At 35.4% G+C, this 13,956-nt stretch overlaps 2 protein-coding genes across 3 annotated transcripts; both read left to right on the top strand.

Moving 5' to 3' along the window:
- Positions 1 to 748: 748 nt before the first annotated feature.
- Positions 749 to 5,593, top strand: LOC125219638 (BRISC and BRCA1-A complex member 2-like). Of its 2 annotated transcripts, none has more exons than XM_048121667.1 (13): positions 749 to 887; positions 1,012 to 1,099; positions 1,270 to 1,381; positions 1,487 to 1,577; positions 2,550 to 2,585; positions 2,710 to 2,808; positions 3,359 to 3,489; positions 3,649 to 3,697; positions 3,803 to 3,892; positions 4,000 to 4,053; positions 4,854 to 4,919; positions 5,108 to 5,205; positions 5,296 to 5,593. In XM_048121667.1, exons 1-13 carry the CDS (start codon positions 810 to 812, stop codon positions 5,357 to 5,359), a joined length of 1,056 nt encoding a protein of 351 aa, XP_047977624.1. In that variant the 5' UTR covers positions 749 to 809; the 3' UTR covers positions 5,360 to 5,593. The 2 variants fall into 2 exon arrangements, with proteins under 2 accessions (XP_047977624.1, XP_047977623.1); XM_048121666.1 differs by having other exon boundaries at positions 1,207 to 1,381.
- Positions 5,594 to 6,564: 971 nt separating this feature from the next.
- Positions 6,565 to 12,381, top strand: LOC125223270 (arginine--tRNA ligase, cytoplasmic-like). Its single transcript, XM_048126342.1, has 18 exons — positions 6,565 to 6,727; positions 7,616 to 7,680; positions 7,838 to 7,977; positions 8,154 to 8,229; positions 8,395 to 8,496; positions 8,569 to 8,784; positions 8,970 to 9,050; positions 9,736 to 9,819; positions 9,949 to 10,053; positions 10,286 to 10,464; positions 10,680 to 10,764; positions 10,850 to 11,036; positions 11,152 to 11,221; positions 11,414 to 11,483; positions 11,669 to 11,758; positions 11,940 to 12,008; positions 12,090 to 12,188; positions 12,271 to 12,381. The coding sequence occupies exons 1-18, from the start codon at positions 6,634 to 6,636 to the stop codon at positions 12,379 to 12,381; spliced, it is 1,923 nt and encodes a 640-aa protein (XP_047982299.1). The 5' UTR covers positions 6,565 to 6,633.
- The last annotated feature ends 1,575 nt before the right edge of the window (positions 12,382 to 13,956 follow it).

The following is a 13,956-nucleotide window of genomic DNA, read 5'->3' as shown; positions in this document are numbered from 1 at the left end:
TAATGCAAACAACTTGAGTCAATCAAGTAGAAGATAAAATTGCAAAAAAAAATAAAGACACCAAGATTCATGTGGTAGATCCCAATATAGAGAAAAACAGCAAGACCAACTTCGAACAAATTTCCACTATAGTAAAGATAATGAGAATACAATATATTCCCTGGCCAACACTCGAGAAATACAACTACTGTCAACAAGACAATAAAAATGAAATTTTATTGATATACAAAAGTGGAAATAGAATAAGACAAACTTCAACCAAGACAATAGTTGAATCTGTAAAACATATATCTATCATCCAAAACTTAGATCAATGCGTTTGGGAACTCATATGCAGAATGTATGTCTAATCATAAAATATTTGACCATGCAATCTGATTTGGAAAAACAATCTCATGCGTACTCCATCTTTATAAATCATTCATACTATTATTTTGCATTAGAATTCCAACGATATTATGTTATTTTAAAATCTTATTTAGAATATAGAATGACGTGATAGTCATTTTTCAAATTCATTTAAATAAAAAGCTAGATAGAATTTTAATTTACAGTTAATATAAATTAATGAAAATTTTGAAATAAAATTTCAAATAGTATAATTCACAAGGTTTAATGCTCATATTCAAATAAATTAGAATTTAATAGTTTAATTATTAAAATTAATATATACATTTTTATTAAAAAAACTACAAAATTTAGTCAAATTTTGATTAATTCTGTCATGTTAAAAAATGATAATTATATACTCCATTAAATAAATTAAATTTGTTACGGTCCGTTTTCCGCTTAAATCATTCACCGGAGCCATGGCGATCGACACCGTGCCGCCGCTAATCTCCGCCCAAATCAATTATCTCATCGGCCACTGCCCTTTCTCCGTTAAGGTACGGACCTCGTTGTTTGAAAAGCACAAATGTCTCCTACCTTTACCGGTTTTACTTCACAAATTGGAATCATCTTCGAATAAGACTAGTCTCAGCTCAGCAAGATGATGAAATGACGTTGTAGGTTGAGCAAATGTGTTCGGGATGCAAAAACCCTAACTTACTTGATCGCTTCACTCTAGTCATCCCTTACTGCCTCGACAAAATAAAATGTGAGTGCACATTTTCAATTTTCAATTTTCGTTCTTATCAATTCTGCGTTTTCTGTTGCCTAGTTATATCAATATGTTGAATTCTAACACATGATTGTTGATGTATGGGGATATAACATTCAATGCTATGTATCCGCTGGCGGCGCCTGATGTGATATTTGGACCTGAAGATGAAGGTTTCCAGCCGTATGCTAGTGGCACTGGAGAGTCTAGTAAAAATTGTTTGGCCAATTGGAATAGTAGGGATCCATCTCAGCTACAATCTCTTATTGTTGAGCTGAGGTGAGGTTTTTTTTTGAGTACATTGACTGCAATGAAAAGGAGGATGGATAATTTATTGTGTTTTCCTTATGGTGTGTTTGTCTCCAATATGATTTATTGTTGTAGGGATGCATATATGGCATACCAAAGGAGACGGATAGGTGAGATTGATGATGAGAGAGTAAAATTTGAAATCAGTACTATGCTTTCAAGAGAGGTTAGTGTTGGTATATTTTGTTTTTGAAAGAAATGGCTTACCACAGTTAAGTTTTGTGAATTCCTGACCTTCTGGTGCATTTAGCTTCTCTTGTCTTCTGCATGCAATTCGGTGTTCATCTAATTCAACTTGAAGTTATGCTATGCTTCTGTGCCTTACATTCTCAATTAAGAATTTGATATGAGATGATTTATTAGTTACTATCCTAATATCTTAGGATACATGCAATCATATAACCTTGTAAGTAAGGACTATAGTGATGCTTTGTTATTTTTTCCATTCATGTATGCACATCTTACTTTTTTTTTTGGTTTATTGTATCCATGTCTTAGCCTGGGATAGAGTCTCTACTCTTCATCATGTTTTTATTCTTGGAATTTGGCTTTTCCAATGCCTTGTCAGCTGTATAAATCTGCAGCTTGTTGTTTTATGTAAATGCTAGATGTGTAGTTGTGTTCCTAATGGTCTGATTTGTGTTCTATGAAGACATCAACAAGGCCATTTTTAGTTTGCCTGCACAGTTTTTATTTCTTTCCTCTGGAGTTACCATTCACGTACATTCGTTGACTCAAATCTCTGACCTATTAGTCTGACGGGAAGAGTCTTACCAATTGCTATGCACTCGTCGTCTGCACAATTTATTATATGTTGCAACTACAACAAAGCATTTGGCTCTTTTCTCTTACCAAAACACAGCATGGTTTTATCTGACAACGGTCTCTAATTCTTTCACTTCCTTTGAAATGTCTGTAAGTGATATTATTTGTAATGACATCATGTTCTTTTCCAATAAATGTGCTGATACATCCATTTGGGCATATGAGATTTTATGGAGCCCTCCTCGACTTTCTGATCTTTCCTCTTTATGTTAGAGTCTGGTTCTTAATTGGTAATACATGTGAACGAATCTCTCCTAGTTTCTTGCAGCAGTTTTATGTCTCAATAAGTTCTGACTCCTCCATTCTTTTACAGGGAATTGAGATGTACATGAGTTTAGGGACCGACAAGGTAGCTCAAGATGATAAATGTGTTTGGCACTTTGGCTCCCTTTCTTGTATGATTTGAGAATCTTAAATGGATATAACCCTCTAACTTGGCTCGTGGTATTTTTTGCCGTTTGATTGTAGTGTAGCCAGAGGAGGTTAAGTTTGCTGTGTCTTTATTGGATATTGATTTAAATAAATTGGTTGCTGGATGCACCTGGAGACATCCACAGAAAGTATACTTGCAGGTTGGTATGGAAAAGTTGGTTCCCCTTAAGCCTCTTCTAATTGGAATAAATGATACAGTGCTTGGAAGTAATATCAGTTTAGGAATAATCTAAATGAATCGACATGATTAATCTAAAAATCAGACGATGCCGATTGACCGAATGTTCACAGCTTCATTTTTGTCTTACTTAGAGATGTTAAGAAATAGGGGCACAAAGAAAAGGGGAAGCCAGATAAGCACTCCACTGTTGTTGGTGGAAATAGTAGGAAGAATAATGGTTAAACACGGCTCGTCCTATGGTACACAGCAGCTATGACATCAGCAATCAGTGGAAACTTTAAGAGCCCTTAGCAATACTTCTAATCCCAGACCCACCCACCATATCTTCTTTACTTCTTTGACTACTTATATATATTACAATGATGTACTACAAACATAATTTCACGATACACTGTAGACTACGCAACTTACAATATTCACATCATTGTTTTTCCTATACTAAGTTACTAACTATATTCAGTCACCTTTCACTTATTGACCAAGATTCATTTTATAATATTAATTAATAGGTTATATTTCCAGTTGGGAAAAAATATTCTAGCATGCCACCATCTCCACGTCTAAAGTTGATCTCTTCTTCGGAACTGAAAGCCTTATTTTCTACTGAAGATTTTAAACTTCCTACTTGGGTGGACGGGATGTAAGTTTATGTTGCAGTTGAGAAAATGTTCTTTTCTGGTTAGATTCTTAGACTATTTTGTGTAAACGACTAAACGTGAAACGCCCACCTTTCCTTTTTAATACGTATATGACCTTTGTGGTGTCCTTTTTCTCTATATGATCTGTGTATCCTTTGCAGGTGCACAGCTGAATATCTTCCAAATCTGGAACAAATGGTGAACACACAGGTTTGCTACAATTGTTCCATTTATATGTTTGATAACATAGTTTTAGGCTTTAGCGCAACTGCGCAAGCTAATACTAATAAGAAATATTTTCCATCTCTCTGACAGGTTAATGATGCAGTCTCATCAATTGAAATAAGAAGGAAGTTTATCCAGTCATTGGCACCTCATCTTGGAAGGCCTATAGAAGCTGATACGGTTTGGATCCTCTACCTTGAGCAATGGAACTTCTTATTATTGTATTTTATTTATCTGTGTCTGAATTTGTATTGATATGAAACTGATCAACTCTGCTTTCATCCCAGGTCTTTTGCAAGAGAGCAACGTTCCTATGTTCATCTGGATTGTTCACGTTTCAGGTAGCATATATAGCAGGCTCTATACTGTTTTTATGTTGCTTCTTCTACTATCCTTGCCCAATTTTGCGAGACAACATTTCTGCTGCCAATCAAGTTATTCAATGTCCATTTTTAATGATTATTTATATGTATTGAAGTCATTGTTCACATTGCTTTGAGTTTGGGATACATTGGATGTAATTGGGGGATCGCTGGCTCTCCCTCTTGTTGCCTGATATCAACCGAGAAAAGAGGATTGAAAATTTCACATCCTTGAAGGAATAGTCCATGAAGTGACAAGTCCTGATTGAAGTTGATGCTCTGTCTCTTGCTTCTTTAATATAACTTCACCATCTACAAAACATCAGATGAAGAATTCTTCTTTTTCCTCCTTTTTATCTGTTTTTAGTGTTCCTCTGGTAACCATTCAATGAGCCTTTTACTCATGCAATATTTGCCTAATATTATATGGATCCAATCGATCTTGATTCTGTATTGATAATAATCAAAGAGAATCATGATGAGTCTGGAGCAACAAGGGCAATAGTAGCCAGTGATTTATAGTTTTCAACTCTTCCTGCTGTTTTAGCTTCAAAGCCACCAATGAACATGAAAAGGATTGGCCTCACTGCATTGCACTGCACTGCACATTTTACAAGGATATAATACCACAAGTTATGTTCATCTGATAGCCTGTTACAATTAGCTTGCTACTTGAAAATAGCTACAGTTAGCATACTGCTAACCCGATGTTCTTCCTACTTGGGGGAGAAGTACTATACGGTCAAGGACGTTTAATTCTTTCAACCTTTTCTTGTCAGGTTCATTTCACTCTCCCTCTTCAGTTCCCAAAGCAGCAGCCAGCTTTAGTACTTCAGAGTTCCCAGGCAAGAATCGTTCCAATCACAGTACTTCCCACTTTATATTTCATTAATTTTAGATGGCTTACATTAATATCGTATGGTGGATTTTCACAAGTTATGGAATCTACCTTCAATGCATTTGTCATTTGGTATAATCCATGCCATCTCTAATTCGCTTTATGAACTGATGAGCTTAGCATGTGCATCTGCAGCATTTCAATGCACACGGTGTACCTGTCAAGTCACCCACTCTATCAGAATATCCATGGAGTCCCAGATGGAATTCATCAGAACAGGCTGATCGAATCTTGTAAGTAGTGTTTTGAAGAGGCGAAGAAACATAAACTTTTTATCTGATCCTCGAGTGTTCTTGATAGTTTCTGTCTACTTATTTTGGCAGTGACTTTCTGGCGGATGAGGCCTTGAATTTCAAGAAGTATTGCAATCAGTTGAATCAACAATGAGCGAGTCTTGTGTCATACACACTCGTCCGGTCGTCCCTCGTCTGGTTGCATCACTTGGTGATCTGATACTAATATTCGTAGTTATGCATCCTTTGCTGAAGTATATTTCCTATGTGCTATAACTATCTACATGAAACTACTTCAGCTGGGTTTGAAATGTGGAATAAATTATGAGTTAATTTGCTGATGCAATTTTATTTTTTTAAATTGTTGAAATAATATACTTACGAAATACACATGCTTGTATTTATCCACGCGGAAAAATGACATGACCTGATTTTTATCTAGAGATAAAAATACAAGAGTGTGACGATAGTTAAAGTTTGTAAACTAGGATTAAGACGTGATACAAATATCAATTTAGTGGTAAAAATCTATGCAATAAATGCGAAAATATTTTCAATTTACTAAAATCACAAATAAATTTCATAATATTTCTCCACATATCTAAGAGAAAATGTGAAATACTCCATCCGTCCCAAGATATTAGACTAATTTTTTTTGGTACAAGAATTTAGAAGGTATTGTTCATCGGTAGTGGAGTTGGTAATAAAGTAAATCTTTATCATAAATAGAAATGATTTAAGTATGTTGGGATACCCCAAAATAGAGTCTAATATTTTAGGACGGAGGGGGTAATTTACAACATGAATCCTAACCTTATGTAGTACTCCTAGTAAACTACTATAAAATGTACTACTCCTAGTAAACTATTACTCCTTCCGTTTCTTCATATTTGAGTCATTTTACTATTTCGGGAAGTTTCTTCATAGTTGAGTTGTTTCCTTATATGGTAACTTTTTCCTCCTTCTTACTTTACTCTCTTTTACTTTATTCTTTCTACTTTATTCACTTTATACTTTATTCTCTCTATCTTTTCATCTCTCTTACTTTTTTATCTATTTATCTAACACACTCAACATTCATTTCTAAAACTCCGTGCCGAAAAGTTCCGCCTCAACAATGAAGAAACGGAGGGAGTAATAAAATTTAGAAACTATTCAAGAAAGCCTTTTAAGGGTTAGGAACCCTTTCCATAAATTAAATTCTGAAATAAAAGAAAATCTACATTCCCCAGCTCAACACCCAAATCTCGACGTGGCGTGACGCCATTGGCTGATGTTCAGCCAAAAAATTAAAATTCGACGCAGACAATCTTATTTTATTTTATTAAAACCCTAATCGAGCTGGAACAGTGCTGCACTGAAAACACAGACACACACACGCAGTCATATACACACATGCATTTCATATCTGTATAAATACACACTCTAATGAATTCTCCACATTTCAGTCTCCTCCGCGCCGGATTTCTCTCCTCTGCAAATCTCTCTTCCCCCTTCTTGCTCCCCAGCTTATCCGCCAACGGTAAGAATCTCTATCTCTCTCTCGCTAACTGATTGCATGTGTTGGAGGATATCCCTGATTTAATGCGGCGCATTGATATCCATTGGATTGAGAATTAAGAGCTTAGGTCTGATTTAACTGGTTGGAAATAGGCTGCGGCTTGATTTTAGGTTTGCTTCGTCTTATCCGTTCGAGTTATTGCGATAATTCCACATTTATTTTTGCTTTTCTTTTTGAGAATTGGTTCAGTGATACTTCAATTCTAGGGCGAATGAATATGAGATTGGGAGAGTTCTATTTTGTAGTCGAGAATTGGGGTTTCTCTTTCCTCCTTGCGCCACTAATTAGGATTTCCTGTAGAATGCGATGCTTTCAATCCAATCCGCAGCATGAGTAATTGCATGCTAATCCACAGAGTAAACAGTTTATCGCATACTAAATGCGAGTAGGTTATTGTCGTAGTCTCAGTTAGTCTACTGAGTACGTAATGCAACGTTTGCTGATGAATGTCAGTTGCAGATGTATATACTCGTAAACAGCCTAGTTGGTTAGTGAAGTATGTCTTTTTACTTGCCCCCGTGGGTTCGGGAGAAGTGGCTGATTCTTCTTTATGCACACCTTTAAACAGAGTCTCTAAGTGGAGTGTTGTAAACTAAACTCTCTGACTGAAGCAGTTGTGTTTTCAGTCTCAGATGCATTTATATATGCTTTGGTATACTTGTTTGGCACTAGATGTTGTTATATAGTTACCATGGTGAAATAGATATTTAACTTAGCTTTTGTAATGACTTCTCTGCTTATATGATGTTATCAAGGACAAGCAAACTCTTTTTGCTGCTTACTATTTTCTAGAATATATGATTGTTGGTTATATACTAATTTTCTTGTACTTATGATAAAATTAGACAGGTATTCTTAGAACCTCTAAAAGGATATTCTTCAGAGCCAACGCATCATTGACGAACATGGCAAATGTAAGTGCATATTATTATCTCCTTACATAAGCCTAAATTTAGGTTTTGTTTCTTGCACATCCATGGACTGTTTATCTATTATTAGAGTTAGGAAAGCTGAAACAGGCTACAAATTTGTTAACCTGTTTTTAATTCTTATTTAATCTATCATTAACAGGATCAAAGGATTGCTAGTAGCCCTAGGCAACAGCTAGCAAAACTATTTGAGGAATCTTTGAGACTAACAATCCCCGAGGAGTTGGATATTGACCCTGCTATCGCTCCTTGTCAAAATCCAAAATTTGGTGACTACCAATGGTATTATCATTCCTTTTTGTAAATTTGAGAATCTCATATTTTTAATAGACTGCTCTTAAACTTTTAGATTAGTAAATTTTGAAAGCATTACACACAGCCATTGGTAATATGTAATCATTTTGTATTTCCGCAACTTTTATTGAATATTGAAAATGTTAATTCTATCTTATCTACAGCAACAATGCAATGGGCTTGTGGTCAAAAGTTAAAGGAAAGAGTACCCAGTTTAAAAATCCCCAACAAATAGGACAGGTTTGATAAATATGTTCACTTATTAATGCATACCTTCATATTGCCGGTCAAATATGTTAAAATTATGATGCCACATATGCCATTTTATGGTGTAAATGTCATATAATTAGTTGGCATCTTATTAAATATTTCTATGAGATGGTTATTTGTTTGTTCATTTTCTAGGCCATTAAAGCAAATCTCCCTTCATCAGAAATGCTAGATGAAAGCTCAATTGCTGGACCTGGCTTTGTAAATGTCAAATTGTCAGGGCAATGGATAGCCAAGGTAATTCCAGTGATCCTTTAGTTTAATATTCTTTAGGGTGCATGAATAAAGAGCTGACCAGAATTTTTGCAGAGCATTCAAAACATGCTAATGGATGGTATTGAAACGTGGGCTCCTAAGCTTTCGGTCAAAAGAGCTGTAGTGGATTTCTCATCACCTAATATAGCAAAAGAAATGCATGTTGGCCACTTAAGATCAACTATCATTGGAGACACCCTGGCACGCATGTTGGAGTACTCAAATGTGGAGGTTCTTCGGAGAAACCATGTGGGAGACTGGGGAACGCAGGTGTGTATGTATCTATCTTTGTTCTGTTTATTTACGGAGAGACTTTCATTTTCTGTAAACTCTGGATTGTATTGTTGGGATTTTTTCTTTAATCACCCTCATATTAAAAAGTTGGCTAATTCATGGTAGCTGTGATTGCTCTTTGTACAATCTTATACATACTAATGCTGCTTGGTTTCTTCTAGTTTGGTATGTTGATAGAGTTTCTGTTCGAAAAGTTTCCCAACCTGGAAGCTGTCAATGATCAAGCCATAGGAGACTTGGAGGTGAGACCCAAAATTGAATGTCCTGTGGTCTTCAAAGATCTTGTGTGGGTTTTATTCACCACTCATATTCACTAGATTCATTGGATTGGTTAACCATCAACAACACCATGCAATAAAAGACTTCTTTCTTATAATGAAATTATACACATTAAACTGCAAATGAACTTATAACATGCCTCCACATTATGCATCAGGCATGATTATGATACACCAGATGATCTTTTGCGTCTTTTCTATTAGCAATGTGTGCCCGCTCACACGCATGCACATATATTATATTTATATGTATGAACTGATCAGATGTTTCATGTATAAAATTATGATCTATATAATTAAAATTCTTATCTGAAGCCTTCTTATTCTTCACTGTATCTTTGCAAATTTTATTTATATTCATTGAGATCTCATATACCACTCAATCAGATTGGTTGATTTATGCTACTACTCTCTAGTTTAGTCAATTTAGAAGTATGTAGGCATTTGAGAACTAAGTCAAAAGTTAGCATTCAACTTAGCATGGAAATATTTATCAAATTGCATTACAGTCAGTTTGTAAGAGTTTGATATTGCTTTTGCAAGATATGCTTGTAATTTAAAAAATAAACACAAGTACTGATTGTATTAAAATTATTATCACCTGTAGCGCTTGGGAGTTCAACTATTTTTCAATATGCTTGTTTTTCAGGCATTCTATAAGGCATCAAAGCAAAGATTTGATAGTGACCCTGATTTCAAAGAAAGGGCTCAGCGGGCAGTTGTCAGCCTTCAGGTAGACTACATAGTAGCTTATCTTGTCTGAATGATCCTGAAAAGTCTTCTACCTTTAAATAAAACGGAAGTATTTGTTTATGTTGTCTTGGTGTGATGCCATATATTCTTATATGTATCCATGCTACAGGCTGGAGAGGAGAAGTATCGGAAGGCATGGGCTGAAATTTGTAAAATTAGTAGAACTGGGTATGAGAAGGTGTATGAGCATCTTGGAGTTGAGTTGGAGGAAAAGGTATGGAGGCTTCTACAGCTAAGTTGCACAAGCTGGTCTATTTGAAGCTTTTGGCGAATATAATAGTGTCAATAGTTCATCGTGCTTTTTTTGTTATTTATTGTGCATGTTCTCTTTTTCACTGGAAGTGAATTCTACAGGTCCTTAGACATGTTAAAAAGTTCTTCTATGTCAACTAACTTTTGGGCTTCTATGTACCTTGTGTTTCAATCATATTTTTTCCTTTTCCCAGGGTGAGAGCTTTTACAATCCTTACATTCCCAATGCTCTAGAGTTATTGAATAAAGAGGGATTAATTGAAGAAAGCGAAGGAGCTCGTGTCATCTTCATTGAAGGAAAAAAGATACCACTTATTGTTGTAAAAAGGGATGGTGGGTACAACTACGCATCAACAGATCTTGCTGCTTTGTGGTGAGTTTCCACATTTGGCAAAGGTTCTTTCTGTTCGTTTTTCGTATAGTAGCATATATTCCACTTGGTTGTACTAGTATACCCCTGGTATGTGGTCGAATAGTTTCTGAAAACTTGTTTCTTTTTAAGTTCTGTATATATACCGTAGTGGTACCTTTTTTACTACTATTATTTCTAAACCAAGTGCTGATATGCTCAAAATCTACAATTTGTAGGTATCGACTGAATGAGGAAAAGGCTGAGTGGATTATATATGTTACTGATGTTGGCCAAAGAGAGCACTTTGAAATGCTTTTTGCTGTAAGTTGAATCTCTTACGCATATCTTTTCATTAGCTCTCTTGCATGCCAGATTTCATTCTGAGAGCTTTGGGATGCTCTTTCAGGCGGCCAAACGAGCTGGTTGGCTTCCAGCTGATGATAAACTGTATCCTAAAGCTAGCCATGTCGGTTTTGGGCTTGTTCTTGGAGAAGATGGAAAACGATTCCGTACTCGCAGTACTGAAACTGTCAAACTGGTTGATTTACTAATTGAAGCCAAAAGTAGATGCAAAACTGCTTTAATTGAAAGAGGTTAGTTGCCGTATTCTTTATCCTCGGCTCTATTACCTGAGTTGTTTCCTATTGTTCCACTTATGCTCTAAATTGAGAAAAACTGTATCTAACAAGCACTTGAAATGTTTGCCAGGCAAAGATAAAGAATGGACTGAAGAGGAGCTCGATAAAACTGCTGAAGCGGTTGGATATGGGGCTGTTAAGTGAGTATCCTGCATCTTGGACTGTTTTCGCGCATGAATATTTCTTGTACTATTACTAATATTTACTTTTACATTTCAGAAAATAAGTAACTACTTTTATGTTTCAGAATATGTGAGCACTGTAATTTGGCTACAGAGGTTAAAATCTTTCACCAGATCTCTAAAGATATTCAATTTTTGTGTTTAAAACAGATATGCTGATCTGAAGAATAACCGAACAACCAACTATACATTTAGTTTTGACCAGATGCTCAATGACAAGGTGAGTTAAGGCCATAGTTAGACTATTTGCTCATACCCTAGTGGTAATGGATTATATTATTATTTCTTATTATTAGATTGTCAATCTGTGAAAGCTGGTCCTCTAATGATTGGCTTTTGTTTATGTTCAAATCTACCTGCATTCTCTAAATTGTGTTCTTAAGCGGGCACTTCTACCATGTTCAGGGCAATACTGCAGTGTACTTGTTATATGCACATGCTCGGATATGCTCAATTATCAGAAAATCAGGGAAAGATATTGAAGAATTAAAAAAGGTAAGCTCCTTTCTAGTCTACAGCTTTAATTACTTTCGCAGTGGGTTTCTTTTTATGTAAAAAATAGACTTAAGCTCCCTGCTTCTAAATGTTCATCTCCGGTCTTATGTTCTTCCTTGATGACTAGTACGCATTATATTTCTTCCTTATTGACAGCGTATTACATTCAAATTTGAAACAGGTTGGAAAGATAGACTTGGCTCATCCCGATGAACGTGTTTTAGGGCTTCATTTGCTCCAGTTTGCCGAGGTAATTATGTTATGGATATACATATACCCGGTTGCATAGTCACCAGTTTGGATCCAATCTCACCGGTTTCTGCCTTTTTAGGTTGTCGAAGACTCGTGCACAAATCTGCTACCAAATGGTTTGTGTGAATATTTATACAATTTATCAGAAGACTTTACTGGATTTTATACCAACTGCCAGGTATGAAGCTTCTATTCTCTAGACAATCCACATTATTATCGATATCAATTTCTGTAACTTGTCTAATCCGAGAACGTTGTAGGTTGTGGGATCTGCAGAGGAGACGAGTCGGCTCCTGTTGTGCGAGGCAACAGCAGTTGTTATGAGAAAATGTTTCCATTTGCTGGGAATCACCCCAGTTTACAAAATTTAAGTTATATTATTGGTTTAGTTGTTTGATTTGTTGTTAGAAATATAATCTACTAGTTTATTAGAGATATGCTTTAACTAGTATTTAAATATAGTTCAATTCGAGTCCTATTTGATGGAGTACCAAATACATGTTTATTCTAATTAAATTCAATCGTGACAAAAAAAAGAGGATTTAGTAACATTCTAACAAGTAATTAACCTTGTAAGAAAAGAAAAAATATTAAAATTAAATAAAAATAATACTAATATGATTATTTTCCTATTTACATGTACTCCTTTAGGTTTACATGTTTCTTGACCCCTTGTAATACGTAAAAATAATATTAATATACCGATTAATTATCTTCAACATAAAATTAGTATATACTTAGTAGTAAAATTTTTAAAAAACCCAAAGCATATCAATTGCTAATCCTTTCGGACTTGAATTCGATAGTAGTAAAATTTTTAAAAAATCCAAGCATATCAATTGCTAATCCTTTCGGACTTGAATTCGATAAGCCTCTTATAAATATTGGTGATTGTCTTTTTCTTGTCATAACTTGGAATTCGATAAGCCTCTTAGATACATTAGTGTTTGTTTTTTTTCTTATGATAATCCACTTTAGGTTTTCGTCGTGGCGTTTAAAGTTGTATTCGGTGTTTTGGTAGTTTTATGTTTTTTTTTTCTGTATTGGTGTATCGTACGTTTTGGGATATTGTCACTTCAACGAAATTTATCAATTTGGAGACTCAATGGCGATGTCGGAAATTTGATCGAGAGAGTACCCCTCGGGGCCTCCACAAATTTCGCAAAGCGCCGTACGGCAGCGTTCTTGAGGAAGCTCGGGCGTTGCTCCAATGGCCTTTTAATGATTGACTATTGGTAAAATTAATATTAATTTGTTTTTGGGTTTAAATTTATTTGTTTTGGTTAATTATTATAGTTGCTTTTAATATAATTACAATCATAATTGTTAATATATGATGAACAGCAATGGCGGTTGGGCTTCCTTTGCTTCCACCGTACAAACACATGGGGACTTGGTTCGGAAAGGGGTCAACTTTGCCGTGGCTGGTTCGACCGCATTGTCGTCGAGGCGTTGGCTGCTCATACGTAACGAATCCGTGACAAATAGTTCACTTGGCGTTCAATTGGATTGGATGGAATCCTACTTCAATTCCACCAGCCTTGATGAGATAGGTAAACAATATATATCCTTTGTTTTTCTATCTACTCTCTATATATGTACTAGAATAATTAATATGGAGTATTTGGTTTTTGGGGAGTATATATAGATCGTTTCAAGAAACTCAGTGCTCGTTCATGGTGGGAGAAACCGGTGGGAATGATTACAACTACCCTCTTTCAAAGGAAACAAATGGAGGAATTGAAAAGCATGGTTCCTCTAGTGGTTAAGTGTGATTAATGGAACTAAGGTGAGTTGACATATTGATATTGCTATGCATCATGTAGAGAAACTTGTCCTTTTCCTAATATATCACTTTTCTACCTTTACAATTCTGAATTAATTCGTATCCAAAATTTTGCATTCTTCTACATTATGCTTCTAAGTTTGCTAGATGATTCATTGAA

This window comes from Salvia hispanica, chromosome 4 (genome assembly GCF_023119035.1).
Source record: "Salvia hispanica cultivar TCC Black 2014 chromosome 4, UniMelb_Shisp_WGS_1.0, whole genome shotgun sequence".
In the NCBI taxonomy this organism is placed as follows: Eukaryota; Viridiplantae; Streptophyta; class Magnoliopsida; order Lamiales; family Lamiaceae; genus Salvia; species Salvia hispanica.
This window is presented reverse-complemented; position numbering and strand designations above follow the sequence as displayed.

What these genes read in the sequence shown, in the direction of transcription:
- LOC125219638 (XM_048121666.1), top strand. Translation starts at nt 810, where the DNA reads ATGGCGATCGACACCGTGCCGCCGCTAATCTCCGCCCAAATCAATTAT. An exon ending in TCTCTTATTGTTGAGCTGAG is followed by an intron (nt 1,382 to 1,486) that starts GTGAGGTTTTTT and finishes TTATTGTTGTAG; the next exon opens with GGATGCATATATGGCATACC. An exon ending in GAACAGGCTGATCGAATCTT is followed by an intron (nt 5,206 to 5,295) that starts GTAAGTAGTGTT and finishes TTATTTTGGCAG; the next exon opens with TGACTTTCTGGCGGATGAGG.
- LOC125223270 (XM_048126342.1), top strand. Translation starts at nt 6,634, where the DNA reads ATGAATTCTCCACATTTCAGTCTCCTCCGCGCCGGATTTCTCTCCTCT. An exon ending in TGGGAGACTGGGGAACGCAG is followed by an intron (nt 8,785 to 8,969) that starts GTGTGTATGTAT and finishes GGTTTCTTCTAG; the next exon opens with TTTGGTATGTTGATAGAGTT. An exon ending in GAGTTGAGTTGGAGGAAAAG is followed by an intron (nt 10,054 to 10,285) that starts GTATGGAGGCTT and finishes TCCTTTTCCCAG; the next exon opens with GGTGAGAGCTTTTACAATCC.